The sequence below is a fragment of the Zonotrichia albicollis genome, chromosome 11 (genome assembly GCF_047830755.1).
Source record: "Zonotrichia albicollis isolate bZonAlb1 chromosome 11, bZonAlb1.hap1, whole genome shotgun sequence".
Taxonomy (NCBI): Eukaryota; Metazoa; Chordata; class Aves; order Passeriformes; family Passerellidae; genus Zonotrichia; species Zonotrichia albicollis.
Window position 1 is genome coordinate 23,046,700 of NC_133829.1, and position 18,775 is coordinate 23,065,474.

At 51.8% G+C, this 18,775-nt stretch overlaps 1 protein-coding gene across 1 annotated transcript in view; it reads right to left on the reverse strand.

The window, feature by feature from the left end:
- Positions 1-1,622: 1,622 nt before the first annotated feature.
- The window catches only part of LOC141730626 (uncharacterized), a 44,501-nt gene continuing 27,348 nt past the window's right edge, over positions 1,623-18,775 (reverse strand). Inside the window, exon 4 of the mRNA XM_074549773.1 lies at positions 1,623-4,589. Coding sequence (XP_074405874.1) covers positions 4,027-4,589 — 563 coding nt within the window. The 3' untranslated portion in view covers positions 1,623-4,026. The remainder of the gene's footprint in view (positions 4,590-18,775) is intronic.

The window sequence follows — 18,775 nt, forward strand, 5'->3', positions numbered from 1 at the left end:
GTCCTGCGGCGCCAGCGCAGCATTCTGCACCACCGCGTGGGCTGCCAAACGAGCCCACTTGGTCTAAAAACACCAAATTGCACAGGGTCAAAAAGAGAATGTGCCACACGATGGAGGTCATGAGGTGCCAGCACATCCGTAGCAACCCTCCGGAGAGTCTGCATAACCTCAGCAGACCCCAAACCATGCTGTGAGATGCAAAGCTGTGTTTCGTGTCAGGTACAAACAGGTGACGTGTGTACTAGTGAATGCGAAATGTATGGACACTGACAATGAGATAGTTGCGAATTCTAATAATAACTGAGGAAAATAAAGCATGGAAAAAGGCCTTTGAACCTATCTTTTGTTTGCAATTAACCCTGGTTGATTTAGGAGCATTGGAATTAGGGTGTTAAGGATGTTGCTTTTTGCTTGCATTTAATCCATAAAAAGCTCTGCAATAATAACCTTTTGAGGTATAATTTTAGAATTTTACTTGTATCCTTGAAACTATAGCTTTGGAATATATATAAAGGAAATATGCTTATCTCATGCCTTATTGAAGCACAGAAAAACAGCTTGAGAAATGAAGATGAACATCACCTCAAGGGTTTATGGTTTCAACCAAAGGGAAACTGGACATCACTGTTATTAGATTTATGGTCTCTGCAATTAAAAGGTGGACACACATCTGGGGAGCTGGACCCCACCAGATGGGATTCGTCTTTCTTCTTTCGGAAACTGGACCATCACCATCTGGGGATACTCCTTTGAGATACATCCTGAGAAATTAAAATCACAATAGTGTACAGAAATGTGATGTAATAATTTGGAATAAAAATTGCTGATGAGTAAAAATTGGAAATAGAAACTGCTGAAAAAAACCTGATAAGTACCTCTATAAATACCTGTAACCATCAATTATCAGTGTGCAGTTGGAGGGAAAACTTCCCCCACTGTACCCAGCACTGTATTGTTCATCCTTTACCATATTAAATAATAAATTGATTGCTGCTTGAATATTGGCCTAGTCAAGCTTCTTATTCATAACAATGCTGAGCAACCACATCACACACTTCTCTCTCCAGCTTATATGAAAGGGGTTCATGGGTGTTATGAGTAACATCCCTGAGCACAGGGAAAGCCTGGGAACCCCCTGGCAAAGCCACCGCACCTGCTGTGTCCCAGTTCTTGGGCCCCACAGGGACAAACGGAGATGATTGACTGGGAGCCAGATCAACACCACTCGCCCCTGTGCCCCCTGCAGCACCGGCAGAGCCAGAGGAGCCCACTCTGCAATGCTGCAGATACCATGAACAGACAGGCTCATTCATCTCGTTGGTCTTGGTTTTGGCTTCTCACCAGAAACGCACGGGGTTCCTCAGACACACGGTCACCTGGCATGAGGGAAGTGTCCACAAATTCGACGAGGAGGCGCCACAGCCCCGGGAACCCACCGGCCTCCCGCCGGCCATGTCGGCATTCGTGCTAAAGGTAAATACCTCAGCGCCCTGTCGTGCCACAGCCCTGGCAGGGGGAGCCTTGGTGGGCACAGGGGCCAGCACGGCCTGAAAACCCGGTGCGGACTGGGACAATTTGACCGTGGTCTCAGGGGTTTTCAGGATGAGAGAGAGACGAGAATGTTGACTCCATGATCAGAAGGCTTGATTTATTATTTTATTATATATATATATACTACATTATAACTATACTAAAAATAAATAGAAAGGAAAAGGTTCCTCAGAAGGCTATGCTAAGAATAAAATCGAAAAGAAAGAATAACAAAGATCTGTGTCTCGGCAGAGAGCGTGACCCAGCTCTGCCGTGAGTGGTCAGTAAATCCAAACACCCACAGGAGACCAATCACGGATCCACCTGTTGCATTCCACAGCAGCAGATAACCATTGTTTACGCTTTCTTCCTGAAACTTCTCAGCTTCAGCAGGAAAAATCCTAACGAAAGGATTTTAATGAAAATATGTCTGCGACAGGACGAGACCGGCGAGGGGCCCCCGTCCCCGACACGGAGGAGAGGAGGGGTGCCCAGAGAGGTGCAGCCTGTGGAGCCGCATCACTGCAGAGCGGCACAAGGGAGCCTGGCACAGCCAAATCCACCCCGGGGGAACAATCACCATCTCCCAGTTGGACCCATCCCCCAGCACACTGTCCTGGGCCGGGGAGAGAGCTCCACATCACACAGAAACTCAAACTCCCCCTTGTCCATGTCCGAGACAGAAGGGCTCCCCTGGAACTCCGAGGGCTACAAGAACCAGACCCTCGCCAAAGCTCCTCACACTTTTTCCACTGCACCAGCAGCGATCCCACGTCTATGGTGCAATCATCAAAGAGAGCCTCCATGAGGCGGACCCCCACAAGAAACCACGCCTTCCTGGAGAACGCCTTTGCATAGTCCGAAAAGAGCCCTCGGTCTCGGGCCCACAGAAACAATCTCTCAAAATCATCCTGATAGTGAGGCCCTGGAAAAAGTTAAAGATAGAATCTAAAATGTTGGGCTTTGTGCTTTCCCAGATCAACTGCACCTGCATAAGCAGTATGATAAATTACATAATTGTTAGATGTGATGATTGTTTAGTAATTAAATGTAATTATTATATAACCATAAGAAGAATAATGAGAAATTATATTGGAAAATCAGAGAGGAGCTAAATTTATGTATACAATAGAACAATATAAGTTTAATAATTAGCATGTAAGTTGTATAACGATAGAGTATAAAAACATGATCATATCGGATGTATGGTCGAAATCAGATTTGGTAATACCCCGATTCCCAGAGCTCTTTAATGAAAAGCACCGCATATAGTCCCCTGTGATTGTGTTTTTGAATGCTAACAATCCCAGGAAACGGAAACCTGTTTCCACTCCAGGACCCCCCTCCAGAGGTCCAAAACAAGGGAATCCTCCTCGAAACCCGCAGAGGTTGCCATCACCACCAGAACAGCAGGCAAAGCACCAAAGAGGGGAGACAATACAACCTCACCGGCAATCCGGACTCTGTGTCTCAGCCTACACTCCGGCAGTCACCAGATGTCACTACAGGACAGGAAAGAACAGAAGCGCACACCGCTGTTCTCAGGGTGAAGGAAAAGGGAAGTTTATTTTCTGACTCCAACATTTATAGTTTTCCAAAAGTGACAGCGCATTGGAAGGTGACAGTGCCACCTCTCCAATGACACTGGTCAAACCAACAGTCCATCAATTTCTCCTCCTCTATAAAGGAATGCAAAACAATGAGTTATTTACAGAAAGTGTGTGAGAAATTTCACTACAAGAATGTCAACATCAGAAGGCTTAGAAAATCTTAAAAACCAGGGTGACAGAGGGGTCAATTAAAACAGGGCAGGGGTCAATTAAATCAAGGGAGGCTCTTTGGTGGTCACTGGGGCAATTAAATCAAAGGAGGGTATCGGGTGGTCCCTGGGTTAAGGGAGACACTGAGAGAGAAACAGAGCAGGCAAAGAGAGGCAGGAGAGAAAGGAGGACACAGACACAATGAGCTGAGAAGGAGGCACTCTGCAAACAGAACTGCAATGGACTGAAAATGAATGGGAAAGAAATCAATAAGTATGAGAGTTTTATTTGCTATCAAATACATCCCACACACCCTGACCCACAGAATCTCCATCCCACCAATCTAATTGAGATCCCACTACTCCAAATCACCTCCAAACCCCATCTCACCCTGGTGGCTGTGGAATCGAGTAGGTTTGTGAAGAGGTAAAGTTTTTTTGAGGTGGGAAAAAGCCCTTTTGATGTGGGCCTGAGTTCTCTGAGTCTAAGACTGAGCTGTTTTCACTGGGATTTGAGGTGACAGATCCATCCCTCTTGGCTTTTAGACAGCAGAGAGGGGGAGAAGATAAAACCTTAATGCGAAACCAAAAGGAGAAGCAGCCAGGTGTGTTCCCAACATGGATCACAGGGAATGTGAGTGACCAGGGCTGTGCCCAAAGTGCCTCCTCCAGTGGGGGATGGAGCTGGAGCAGCGCACAAAGTTCTTCCGGCACTCGGGGCACTTGCAAGGCTTCGCTCACCGGTGACTCCGTTGGTATTTGGTCAACTGAGAGCTGCTGGAGAAGCTCTTCCCACACTGGGGACACTCGTAGGGCCTCACTCCGGTGTGGATGCGCCTGTGGGTGACGAGGGTGGAGTTGTCCCTGAATCCCTTCCCGCAGTCGGGGCATTGGAAGGGCCTCTCCTCAGTGTGACTGTGATAGTGCCTGATGAGATGGGAGCTGATCTGAAACCTCTTCCCACACTTGGAACACTCATAGGGCCTCTCCCCAGTGTGGGTCCTCTGGTGCATGATCAGGTGGGAGCTCTGTGAGAACCTCTTCCCACACTCCCCACACTTGTAGGGCCTCTCCCCAGTGTGGATCCTCTGGTGCATGATCAGGTTGGAGCTCTGCCTGAAGCTCTTCCCACACTCCCCACACTCGTAGGGCCGTTCCCCAGTGTGGGTCCTCTGGTGCTCAATCAGGTGGGAGTTCCACCTGAAGCTCTTCCCACACTCCCCACACGTGTGGGGCTTCTCCCCATCATGGAGCTGCTCATGGAGCACCAGCTCCGAGCTCTGGCTCCATCTCCGGCCGCCTTCCCGGCCCAGGCTGGCTCTTTCCCCCTCACATCCCCGCCGGCTGCGTTTGCAGCCCCTCCTCGTGCGGCATCTCCGGGGCTTTTCCTCCCCGTTGGCTTCCTGCGCCGTGGAGCCGCTCAAAACGGCCTCTTCCACCAGGTTCTGCCGTGGGCATTTGTCCTCCCTGCTCTCCATGCTCAGCTCCTGCTCTGGGCGAGGAAGGACAAGGACAGGATGGGATTTGCCTCCATGCCACAGGCAAGGGCAAGGAGATCCCCCCAGGGCTGAGCTGCAGCCAGGGCCGTGCAGGGCTGGGAGATGGAGCAGCACAGAGGGGAAAGGGGCACTGACTTCCTTCTCACCTGCATCAGTGTCCCGGGGCATCTTCCTCTTCCTCGCAGCCTCCCTGGGGTTGGCAATGGGCAATCCTGGTTTGGGGAAAACAAGGGATGAGCATGTTGAGTTTGAAGGTCCCTCTGCCCAAGTCCATCTCTACAAGTCACCGGCCATCTGGGCTCCATAAAACCTCCCAAACACCAAGATTCAGCCCTGGAAAAGCCTCCCAGGAGTTCCCCATCCCTGGTCCCTCCCCTCTGGTGTTCGGGGGTTCACCCCTGTCCCAGCTGCTGGGGTCACGCATGGACTGGGGGTCCCCCTTACCCTCAGTGCCCGCCCTGCCCAGGCTGCTGGCAGTCCCAGCAATGCCAAAAGCTCCCCCCTCTTCGCTCTCCCCATTTCGGGACGCTGGGGTGTCCCAATGCACTGGTACAAGCCTGGGTTATGATGGTTCCTTTTACCCATCTCAGAGTGCAAAAGACACAGAGCAGGGGGACTTTCAGTATGAATCCAGACAAATGCACCTTTTATTGAGTGTCCACAGCAGATGTGATAGAAGGATTAGGCAGGAGATAAAGGAGAGAGAAAGGTGCGGGAGGAATAGTTACTAATGGAGAGATGAAATCTTCATGGTCTGGCCAATAGATGTGTCTGCTCATGTTGGGGAGAATCTCAAAGTCTTTGGTTAACTCAGGTGTCTTTTATAGTCGAGGGAACAGGTACAGGACAGGGGAGAAAAAGTTGGGAACAAGTGCAGACAGTCCAGTTCCAAACAGGACAAACCAGTCCCAGCAGTAAGCAGGGCCCATTGTTTCAGGACTGGTTGCCATGGGAAACCAGTCTTGGTCCAGCGAACACACCTGCAGGCAGCACTTGGCAGACATCCTGCTCCAGTCAGCCCAGCGCTGCCGGGATAGAATTTTAAGGGTCTCAGTCATTGGGAGGGGGCTTCAATCCCCATCCTTGACAGCAGTCGTGAGAAGGATGAGGGATCTTGTGTGGGGGACCACCAAAGTTAAAGCCAGTGGCATCTGGCCAAGAGGAGGGAAACTCATGAGCTGTTGTGGTGAGCGGGGATGGTGAAGCAGCTGTAAGCGCACAGAGCAAGCCGCTCATTGCCAGGCCCTGCCCCAAGCAGTGCAGCCTGGGCACAATAAGCACAGCTGCCAACAATCACTTGGCAGGCATCCACCTCAGCCAGGCCAGAACTGCAGTCAGGGTCTGCAGGGTCTGGGTCTCTGTCCTTGTGAGGGTCGAGAGGCAAATGAGGGAAACTTGGGACCGTCCCTTACACGGGGATGTTTGGGCTCCCGGGCTCCCTTCTCCCCTCATTCTCTGCTCGGCGCTGCTGCGGCTCCAAGGAGTCCCCATTGCCCCTCTCCAGGCTCTTGAGGCTCCCGCCAATGGCGGCGCTACCCCCTCTCTGGGCTCCCCACTTTGGGCTCCTGGGGCACACAGGGCTCTGCTCCTCCAGGCTGCCTCTGCCGGCAGCCGCCACCGGCACCCCCCGATGTCCCCCCAAGGGGCCTTTTCAGCTCAGCCCTGGACTGCTTCATTCTCCAAACATCCCCCAAAAACCGAACCCAGGGAACCCTCAGGATATCTGGGCCGGGCTCCCCCTCTCTGCTCACCTGCGTGATGGGGGGGGGCGATGATCCCACAGGTAGGGGCTGCGAATTCAGGCAGGGCTCGACCGGTGGTTCCCTCAGCTCAGCCTTGATCCGCCTTTGTTCCTCCTCTTCCATCCCCCTTCCTCCTCCTCGCTAACCCCACCTTCTTCTCCTTCTCCCCTCCTCCTCTTCCATAGTCCCGTCTCCCCCTCCCTAACCCCGGCTCCTCCTCCCCCTCCATCCCTGCCCTTCCCTCCCTCCTCCTCCTCCCCCAGCAGCAGCCATACCCTCGCTGCCCAGTTCCCGCAGCCCTCGCAGCCCGTGGGAGGAGCGGGGATGGAGCCGGGACAGGTCGGGATGGGCAGCGCGGGGCTCTCGGCTGCTCCAGCCGCTGCGGGCGGGGGGAACCCAGCCCGGGCCAAAGGAGAGGCAAACTGGGGGCTGCACATCCAAACTGGGCCTTGCTGTGGGCACCCTGCCTGGGCACTGCCAGCCCTTGGGGCTCCTCTCGGCACATCCACCGGGGGGAACGCACACAGGGCTGGGGGATCCCAGCAGTGTCAGGGACTGGGCTGGACTGGGATCGTACTGGGAGTGACTATGACTGGACTGGCTTTGTACTGACATCATACTGGGATCGTACTGGGAGTGACTGGGACAGTACTGGGTTTGTATGGACATCATAATGGGATCACACTGGGAGTGACTGGGATGGTACTGGGTTTGTATGGACATCATACTGGGAGTGACTGGGACAGTACTGGGTTTGTATGGACATCATACTGGGATCGTACGTCCACACCAGGGCAGATTGTGATCACACTGATGGAGATTGGGATCATGCTGGGATCATACTGGGATCATACTGGGAGTGAGTAGGAGCTGGCAGGGAGCAATTGAGACCATGTTATGGGCAAATGGGATATGCTGGGAGTGACTGGGTTGATCTAGGAAACAACTGGAACCATGCTGGAAGCAGCTGGGACCGTACTGGGAGAGACTGGAAGCAACTAGGATTATACTGGGACCACACTGGGAGTGCTGACATGTGACTGGGATCAAACTGGAGCTTACTGGAACCATATTGTTGTTGAAAGGGAGACACTGGGATGACACTTTGGGCTACTGGGAGGAGCTGGGAGAAACTGGGATGATGCTGCAAGCAAACTGGAGGAACTGGGAATGACTGGATGCACGCTGGTGGCAACTGGGATATACTGGGCATGACTGGGGGATCATACTGGGATAAAAAGCACCTTACTGGGGCCACTGGCAGTGCCTGGAAATGACTACAAACATACTGGGGGCAACTGGGATATACTGGGAATGTCTGTAACCATACTGGGATGACTGGAACCACACTGGGAACAACTGGGGGGAGAACTGGGACCACACTGGGGGAAACTGGGAGTGAGTGGGATCATGCTGGGAGGGACTGGGATCATATGGGGAGTGACTGGGACTAGAGCAGGGACAACTGGGTTCAACTGGGACCATACTGGGAGTGTCTGTAACCATAAGGGAGTGATGGAAGCACACTGGGAACAGCTGGGCCCATGCTGGAGGCAACTGGGATATACTGGGAGTGTCTGGAACCATACTGAGGGGACTGGAACCACACTGGGAACAACTGGGACCATGCTGGGGAGAACTGGGACCATACTGGGGTAAACTGGGAGGGAGTGGGACCATGCTGGCTGGGACTGGGATCATCTGGGGAGTGACTGGGACTAGAGCAGGGACAACTGGGTGCTACTGGCAAGTGGGAGTGAGTGGGGCCCTGCTGAGAGACCGGGATCATACTAGACTCATCCTGGGATCGTACTGCGAGTTACTGGGGCAGCTGCTAGGGACAACTGGGAGAACTGGGAACACACTGGATGAAAGTGGGAGGACTTGGGAGCAACTGGGAACTTGCTGGGGCCAATTGCATCATCATAGGGAATGACTGGGAGTGACTGGGCTCATACTGGGAGCAGCAACAGGGATCAAGCAGGGAGTGAGGGGAAGGGACCGGGCTCATACTGGGACTGACTGGACTCATACGAGGGGAAACTGGGAATGGAGGCGCAGGAAGAGGGAAGGGGGAATACCAGGGAGTTCCCCTGGATCCCATCTCGGGTCCCCCAGGACCCTTCTCAACCGCGCCCTGCAGGACCCCCGGGCCGGGCTGTGCTGAGCTCCCGGGCCCTGTGCTCCAACTGTGCCCGGAACCCGCTGGGTTTGGCCCAAAGCGGGGCCAGCATCGGGATCCTGGATCCATTTTTCCAGTGGCTGCAGGTCCCATTTCTGGCGGAGCAGCACCGGGGGCTGGGACTGCGATCCCTGAGTGCCAATCCCCTTCTCTCTCTCTCTCCTGTTCCCTCCCTTTCCTTTGGGGGATCACAAATCCCAGAGCAGCCGCAGAGCCCCGTGCCCAGGCCGGGTTTCCCAGCAAAGGGAGGTTGGGGGTGAGGTGCCCCGGGCTGGCCAGGAATGGGGTCCGGGGGTCCCCGGGGTCACGGAAACGGAGGATCCAGGGGCTGGCGGGGGAGGATACCTGGGAAAGGGGGTGCAGGGGGTGTCGGGGCAGGATAAGGGGGTGCAGGGGGTCCTGCAGCTGGGGAAGGAGATGCGGGGGATCCCAGTACCCAGGAATGGGGATTTAATGGGGTCCCAGTGCCCAGGAATGAGGATTCAAGGGGATCCCAGTGCCTAGGAATGGGGATTCAAGGGGGTCCCAGTGCCCAGGAATGGGCATTCAAGGGGGTCCCCTGGGGGCTCCCCAAAGCCCCTCCCAGGGGGGAGCAGGAGCTGGCTCAGGAGCTCTGGGCTGAGCAAAGGGGGTGACCCTGGCTTGTGGGGGGACATGGGGGAGTCACCCCTGCTCTGAGGGGGGACACGGCCCCTGGGGACCTCCTCACCTTCCCGGCAGGGGAGGCCGAGCCCCAGCCCTGCAGATGGAGCCCAACACGGAGCTTCCGAGCCCCGGCAGCACCTGGGGGGCGTCCGGCGGCAGCTCCGGGGGCAGGAGGGGCAGGACTCGGGAAACAGCATCTGGGAAGGGACCGGCACGGACTGGGACAGGCTGGGATGGACTGGGACCCACTGGGATGGACTGGGACCCACTGGGATGGACTGGGAAAGGCTGGGATGGACTGGGACGGACTGGGATGGACTGAGACAGGCTGGGACAGGCTGGGATGGACTGGGACCCACTGGGATGGACTGGGACCCACTGAGATGGACTGGGACAGGCTGGAATGGACTGGGACACGCTGGGATGGACTGGGACAGGCTGGGATGGACTGGGGCATGCTGGGATACACCACGCCCAGGACTGGGACCCACTGGAGCAGGATCAGAGCACACTGGGACCCAGCAGGACCAGAACTGTGGCAACAGGGATCATAGTGGCAGTAACTGGGATATACTGGGAGTGACTGGGATGATATTGGTGGAAACTGGAACTGTACTGGGGTAGTTGGGTGTGACTGGGAATGACTATGAGTATGCTGAGGGAAACTGCGATATACTGGCAGTGTCTGAAACCATACTGGGGGTGACTGGTTTGACTGGGACCATGCTGGGGGAGACTGGGATCACACTTGGAATGACTGGGTCTGTGCTAGGGGCAACTGAGAGCAACTGGGATCAGACTGGGAGCAACTGGAACCATGCTGGGAGCAACTGGGATCATCATGGCGTCAGAGTAGGGTCATAGTGGGAGTGACTGGGTCTGTGCTAGAGGCAACTGGTGTTGGAAAAAGAAATGAAATTTATCAAAATGTTTTATTATAGTTTAGTTATGAGTTGTGTGTGTGAATTGGTTTGTTAAAAATAGTTTTGTAGCCGTTGATATTATGTGCTGAGTTCTGTGTGTAACTTAGCAGGTAGTCTTAGGAACTTAATAAACATTAAAACCAGGGTAGGAGAGTAAGAAGACTAACTGGTTTGGGGGCAGCATACAATAAGACAAGCAGAAGATTTATGATTTTGCTTGTGAACTAAGGAATGTATTACAAGGAGTATGTCGCTTGGCAAATGGGCACTGTTTCTTGGACACTTTGTTATGAATTGCATGTATATAAAAGGAAAACACCTATACGTGAAATTTGGGGCTCTAATTTGGGGACACTAGTCCGCAGGCTCCGGGGCTCTTTAATAAAGCACCGCACAAAACTTATCCAAGTTTTGTGTCCTTTATCAATCGGGCAACACTGGGATCACCCTGGGAGGAAATGAGACCATGCTGGGGACAACTGGGATCATACTGGGAGCAACTGGGACCACACTGAGGGTGACTGGGGTCATACTGGGATCATATTGGAAGTGACCAGGAGCAGGCTGAGAACAGCTGGGACCATGCTGGGGAAACTGGGATATACAGGGAGTGACTGGAATAATGCTGGAGGTGACTGGGAGTCACTGTGAGCAACTGGGATCATGGTGGAAGCTACTGGGAGCAACTGGGGTGTACTGGGAGAGACTGTGAGTGACTGGCATCACAGAGCAACCCTAAAGGGAGCTTCTGGAATAATACTGGGAGTATCGGGGAGTGACTGGGATCATACTGGGAGTAACTGGAACCACACTGGATGACTGGGAGCAACTGGGACCATACTGGGGGCAAATGGCATCTGGGATCATACTGGGAGTGACTGAGATCATACTGGGATTGTACTGAATGTAACTGAAAGTGACTGGGACCATGCTGGGTGTGACTGGGAGCCACAGGGCCCATGCTGGGAGTGACCTGGGCACCCCTGGGGGGAACTGGGGGAACTGGGCCAGCTGGGGCTCAGGGTTGTTCTCTCCCAGGGCTGCCCCAGGTCCTGCTGCCACCTCCGACCCCAAAGAGCCGAGGGAAAGGGGACTGGGACAGGGGACAGGGACGGGGACAACTGAGGGACAGGGAAAAGGGACAGGGGACAGGGACAGCTCAGGGACAGGGACAGGGGCAGGGGACAGTGACGGGGACAGCTGAGGGACAGGGAACAGGGATAGGGGACAGGGGACAGGGACAGGGGACAGGGACAGGGACAGGGGACAGGGACGGGGACAGCTGAGGGACAGGGGATGGCTGATGCATAGGGCACAGCTGAGGGACAGGGGACAGCCGAGGGACAGGGGACAGGGACAGCCGAGGGACAGGGGACAGGGACAGGGCACAGGCAGGGAACACGGCCTGGCCAAGGGACACTGAGCTCCAGCACTTTGGGCTGTTCCCTTGGGCTCCCATCACAGCCCCAGGGGCAGAATCCCCTCCAGGAACAGTTGTTTGCTTTGAGCTGTGCTCTGGAACATTCCCCAGGAGCCCCTGCAGTGGCTGCAGCCTGGCCGGGTGACTGGGGCCACCAAAGCCACCCCAGCAGTGCCCTCCTGCCCCGGGCTGGGCACAGAACAGCCAAGGAAAGGCTCGTGCTGGGCTCAGGGCAGGGACAAGGCACTCCCCTGGCGCTGCCATGGGCACAGTAGAGCCCGCCTGGGCAAAGGATTGGGATTGATGTCCCATGGAATTCCAGCAGGGATTACTTCTCATTGCACTGCTGGCATTGCATTGGTCATCCATTCAAATCATCTCCCCATGGAATTCCCGTGGCAGTGGGTTAGGGGGAAGAACCATCCATGGAATTCCCACCTGACTGGAATGAGAGTGAGATCTGGCCATGGAAATTCCATGGCAATTCCTGCATTCCCAAGTCCCCCATTCCTGAATCCCCCATTCCCATAGGAATTGCCCTTCCCCTCCCACACCCACCTTTGTGCTCCAGAGCCACCCAACCCCATCTGATGTATTTCCACCCAGGTATGTCCCAGGTAATGCTTCGTCTGCTCTACCATGATCCCTTTGGATTCCCAGCACCTCTGGCTGATCCAGGTGGCACCATTGGACACTGCAAAGCTCCTGGATCCCAGCTGGAAGAAGATGAAATCCCAGCCCTTGTAGCCATACTGGTGGCATCCATGGACGCTCCATTGGACAGGAGGTCACAGCTGGAAACCACTTGCAGCATGTGGAGACCTGGGAAGGAGGATAGAATGGATCCATGGAGTTGTGTCCCAGCCCCAGGGAGCCCCTTGGATTCTCATCCCAGCCCCACAGTTCCCCCCCATCCCCAGAGATCCCATCCCAGCCCCTCAGAATCCTTCATTCTCACAGATCCCAGCCCAGCCCCAGCTCCTCCCAATCCCCCCACTCTGGTTGTACCCTCCGTGTCTCCAGGGAACTGTCAGCCACAGGCCGGGTCCTGTCCTTGAGCCGGGGCTGGACATCCCAATATCCCAGCCCTGGTTTCTCAATATCCCAGCTCTGGCTCTCCCAATATCCCAGCCCTGGCTATCCCAATATCCCAGCCCTGGCTATCCCAATATCCCTGCTCTGGCTATCTCTATATCCCAGCTCTGGATATCCCAATATCCCAGCCCTGGTTTCTCAATATCCCAGCTCTGGCTATTCCAATATCCCAGCCCTGGCTATCCCAATATCCCAGCCCTGGTTTCTCAATATCCCAGCTCTGGCTATTCCAATATCCCAGCTCAGCTCCTCCCACCATTGCTGCTTTCTGTGGCTCCATCCGGCCCCGCTCGCTGCCCCAGTGCTCCCAGGGGCTTCCATCCACATCCCCCACAATCAAGGACTAGGGACCCCCGGGTTGGGCTCTGACAGCGCCACTTCCAGGTACTGTAGGGAGGGGAGAACGTGGGGACATGGAAATTTGGGGGGGCTGGGGGGCTGAAAGTGAGAGTTTGGGATCCAGGGGGTTCCACAGGCCCAGGAAAAGGGGGGACATGACGAGCTGGCAGAGCTGGGAAGGAGGTTCAGGGGCTCGGAGTCAAGGAAAGGGGTGAAGGGACTGGGAGAGCTGGGACTGGGAAAACACTAGAGGCTACAAAACCCCAACCAGAACAAAGCTAGCCACAGCTATTAAAACCATACCACCATGTCCCCTCCCCCCAACACAACTAAAACCAAAAACTCCTACATCCTACAACTCATACAAAATAACTCTACAACTAAACACAAAAATCTCAAAAACCAACCATAAGACCAATCCTAACACAACCCAACCAAAACTTCCACCACAAGTTACTGGTGGGACAGATGTTAACCCTTTCAATTCTTAAATCATCCCTCAAGTAAAGAAAAACACAAAATAGAAACATTTAAAAAACCCCATAAAACCATCAAAGTCAGAAAGGAAGAAATAAATACCCAATAAAAAAGAAGAAAAAATACCTTAATCTTGAAACTAAAATCCTCTTATAATCTAAAAAGAAAAAACTCTTTTTCTTTATAACACGTAAAACTATTAAAAAATTTAAATATTCAAAACAATATTAAAAAAACCTTCCATATTAAAATAAATTATAAAATACCTGCAATTTCATATAAAGTTCAGGCAGAAAAAAAAGGAATCTAGTACCCACAAGAGAAGATCTCTATTTCCAGAGACAAAAATATTTTAAAATGTAGATAATAAAAACATTTACCTTTAAACAACTCACCTTTAAAACAATACCTCAGAAGTAGACATGACCCATCAATAAGCTGTAAAAAAGCCTGTAGCAATAAAAGATTTTCACAATAACAAAGTTCCCCAGACAACTGTTATCCGTGACAAAATTTAGAGTCACAAAAAATATTTTTCCTCCTGTAAAAAAACTCCATAAACTTAACAAGAAAAACTTCTCTCCCTAAAACTAAAAAAAAGACAATTCTAGAAAGAGTAAACTACTAGAAATTTTTAGTTTAGTTTCTTTACATTGCCAGGTTAAAAAAAAAAACAGTTGTAAACAAAAAAACTGTTCTAGAGAATTTAATTCCTACCACCTTTTTATTCATTTGCTTTTATTAAAATTTTCTTTATACCCTTTTAAAACTTTAAGCCTACTTTACCTTTCTCATAATCCTATCTCACAACAAAATAAATACATAAATAATTACCAACACTAAAACCAACCACACTCATCAATACATTAATTAAGAGATCTCAGGATTGGAAAAAATCTTACATTAACAAAGCAAAACCACTACAATGTCATGATAAACCATTTGCCAAAGTTTCTCTGATTTTCTAAAGTTGCCAGTAAAGGCTGTTTGATTGTTTGGAGCTCCTGAGAATCTCTTGCTGGTATTTCTCCAGTGAGCTCAACCAGAGGACACAAACAATTGTAATTCCTTTTAAATGTCTCCTGAGAGAGTTGTTTGGGGGATGGGAGTCAGGGCTTGTGTGTCCTGCTTGGCCCAGCCCAGGCAGGGCTTTCCCAGCCACATTCCACACTCCATTTCCCAGCTGGAGCCCCTGGTGCCTCTGAGTTTTGCTGCCCCAGCCCCAGGGACGCTATCCTTGTCTGCCCATTCCCCCACGGTCTCTGGGCAGGGATGGCCTCAGTGGGGGCTGCTGACATCCCCAGCAACTTGGAGGCTGCTGCTGAATTTCACTGCTCCAGAGACTTGTTCAGCCTTCAGCTCTTCAGTGCAGGAATTCAGTGTCCCATGGCTCATTAGCATTCAGAACACCTTAACAAGCCAAGCCTCTGGGAATAATTTGATTTCAGTTTCCAAATAATTTGTAGTTAAGTAGATCTCAGTAGTGTATTTAAAGTGAATACATGATATTTAAAAAGACAGCAAGAAAAGATTTCTTAGGTCCTGTTTATTTTTTTTTTCCTGTTAATTCATTGATATGTGCAGTCTCCAATTGACACTGAATCCAAGTACCTCCTCATGCAGTTGGAATAGGGATGAAAATCAAGACCTTTTAATGGCTGACAATCAATCAGACTCTGTCCCTACCCCCACCCCACCATTTCCCCCATCCAAGGCCTGGCACTCAGAGCAGCCTTGTGCAAATCTGAGCTCCCTCCAGCCCAGGCTGCAACTGCAGCTTTCAGCTCCTTGGCTCCAACTCCCACCTGCTTTTCTTGGAGAAGGAGCTGCCCGAGACACAGAGGGATGTTCATTTCTTGTCAGCCAGCAAAGGCAAGGGAAGGCACAGCTCCATCAAATGCAGAAATCATTCTCCTCCCTGGCTCTGCCCTGCCCCTGATCCAAAAGGCCTGTCCTGTTTCCTTCATCCCTGCATTGCCAGGGACTTTCTGGGACAAGGGAGCTCTGCTCTGGCTATGGAGGTAGGTGCAACTGCCACCACTGGGGTGGGAACCACAACTTATCAGGTTTGTGTCCTTTGGGGGTCAGGAACTGGTGAGACTCCGAGGCACAGAAAGTTTCTCTTCATGGCCAACAGATCATAGTTGAACAGGATACAATTTAATAACAATCACAGTTCTTCCCTGAGCAATGTGCAACATCCCAGCAGTATCTGATGAGTCCACCATCCCCAAGTGATTTCCATACTAAAATTATTTAAACAAACATGGTTCTATGATCGATATAAACACAATTAAGTTCTTGTATCAGGATGCTCATCCTGGAGTGGGTGTAAAACAGCTCGAACGATTCCTGATTTCAGCAAAGCTGTCAGTGAGGGATGGAGAAAGGGAGGTCAGGAAGCTTTTGGTGGTGAGGAAATGCTGAAACCAACCTGACTCACTTCATCTCCTCATGCCCTGGCTGATCTCCCCTCTTTCCCCTTCCACCCATTGGCTTTTGTCTCCCACCAGGCCCCAGTGAAGAGCCTGGCTCTGTGTTCTCCATCCCCTCCTCGCTGGCACTGCCAGGCTGGGATGAGGAGCCCCTCAGCCTTCCCTGCTCCAGGCTGGACCAGCCCAGCTCCCTCAGCCTCTGCCCACAGCCCAAGGGCTCCAGCCCCACCTTGGAGGCCCTTCCCAGACCCTGCTCCAGCTGCCAGACATTTTCCTGCCCTGGGGAACCCAAACTAGGTCTCAGGTGACCTGAATGAGACAGAGTAAGGATCCATCCTGAACTAGGTGAAGTGTCTGGGAGAGGTGAAGGGTCTGTGGAGCTAAAGCTGAAGGAGAGGCCGCGTTCCAGAGACAGCAAGGAGACAGAGAAAGAAAAACAGAAAAACCACGAGGTCAATCTGCCCCCGACCTAGGAATTCCTCCGATAAAGAAGAATTAGTGCTAAGTGTCATGCAAGATGAATATGTATGAACTTATTGTGAAACTGTATGCATATGCATTTGGAAGGGGGATAAAAGGAGGTCTGAAATCCTCAGGGGTACGCATGCCCTTTTGGGGAGTCTTGCGTCCGGCGCGCGTCGTAATAAAGCATACCGGGCTTTACAACTTTTACAAGTTGTGAGGTTTCTTCTTTTCTCCGCAAAACATTTTGGCGAGCCAGCCAGGAGTTCTCTGTCCCCGCGGGGGCAGGGGGGATAGACGGACCTCCATGGCGCGCCCCAGGATTTTTTCCTGGTGGGGCTCCGCTTGTCTCAACTTGCCACCTGCGAGGACAGACAACGACCCGCTGGCCTGCGGAGGAGAACACGGTATGTACTATGGGGCCCCGGGGGGGGGAGGAAGGAGAGAAAGGGAGTAAATCACCCAGAGACGTCTGGGTTCATGGGTTCAGCTGATAGAGCAGCTGTATTAGAGATGGGGTTCAGCTGATAGAGCAGCTGTATTAGAGACGAGGTTCAGCTGATAGAGCAGCTGTATTAGAGGCCGGGTTCGTCGTTCTGATAGAGCAGACTGCTAGCGGCTTTGGGGGTAAGCCGGGTGAACCCGTGTATGTGTGTATTGAGGATTAATAGTTCTGATAGAGCAGAACTGGTGAGCCCGTGTGTTTTGTTTGTGTGTGTGTGTGATGTCCGGACACTGTGTTGCTGTATGGTTAATGTGTGTGGTCAGTGCACTGTGTTTGTGATCGTGCAGGTGATAAGTGTATGGTGTATAAAAAAGAGTAAATCTACAGTGCCCTACAGTGCGGGGGGGTCAGTACTCCCCGTGTTTGAAGCGGCCGAGTGAGGCCAGAGGCGCTGGCTGCAGCAGGCTGCGGGGGCAGGGAGAGAAGTGCCCGCGGAGAAGCGAGTGGAGGAATGTTAGTGATGGTATTTATCGTGTTTGAATGTAGTGATTTGTGTAGATTTGGTACATTTTAACCGTGAGTATGAGCTCAGAGACTTCCTTTGCCTTGGATGTTTGGACTTGATCTCTAGACTGTGCGCTGTTATTTTGATTGTGTCCAGGAAAAATTGATTTGCGTAAATGCCGAATTATGGTGTGCTGTGTTGTGTTGAGAAAGGTGAGCACTTTGAGAAATAAGCCCTTTCCCAGTGATTTTGTGTGGTGATTTTCTTCCGCTGCATTGTGGTAATTTGATTCTCAGATTGTATAGTGGTGTTTGTGGAGATTTTAAGATTTTGTTGCAACAAGAGTAGCATTTTACATAGGAGAACTATAGTACGGTGATTTATGTTTAACTTCGATAAAGTGAGTTAAAGGAATTCCAAGAATTCTCCCCCTCATAGTAATTCAAGCCTTGGCTCTAGTGAATTTGAGATAAAGGGGGGGGGGGGGGGGGGGGGGAGAGTGCGTGTGTCTGTGGGCATATCAGAATTTCGGCTGTGACTAGCACAGCCTTTTTGCAAAGCAGCAAAACAAGTGTAAGTAGACACAGTGCTTAATTAGATTGTGCAAGAAGAGAACTGGAAAAGACTGATCTTTTGTAAAACAGAGTTTATATAGAAGAGGTGAATGAGATGAATTAGTTAATGAGACTTATGAGATTTGTGAGACTTCAGTTGGTACTGCAGTAAGTCTTTACTGGAAACAATCCGCTGAAAGGATTTAAAGTTCTCTGTAACAAACAGAATAGCCTGCCTTTTTGAGCAATTTCGGGGAGCCTTTGGTACATCAAGAGGCTGGCATGCTGTGTGAGGTGACAGTGGCTGTGCCCTGGGCACAGGGACAGCTCTGGCTGCCCTGTCTCCCCAGGGAACACGGGAATGGCCTGTGGGCAAAAGCTGGATGTGCAGGTATTATTGCAGTGCGGTGTTTATGAGAAACACTGGTATTGCTGTTTTGCTGTTCCAATAAGTGTCAGGGTACACGCCCCGAGTGTAAATTAAAGGTTTCTGGTCAAGCGGATTCAGAACCTAAGGTCTTAGAGCTTGTGTGTGGGAATCACATCTGATACCTGCCACCTGGAGCTGTGTGTATAGGAGGAAAACTGAGAAACTACTGTGAAGGTCTGTAAAAAGGTTCAAATGGAAGCGAGATAGGGCAAGGAGAAATAAATAATGAGAACTGACCAGAGTAAACAGGTTCCTAAATTAGCCCCTTTTGGGAGGGGCTCGCTGGGAGGAGGTTGCCAGTAAGAGCAGCTCAGAAAATAAAACGATTTATAG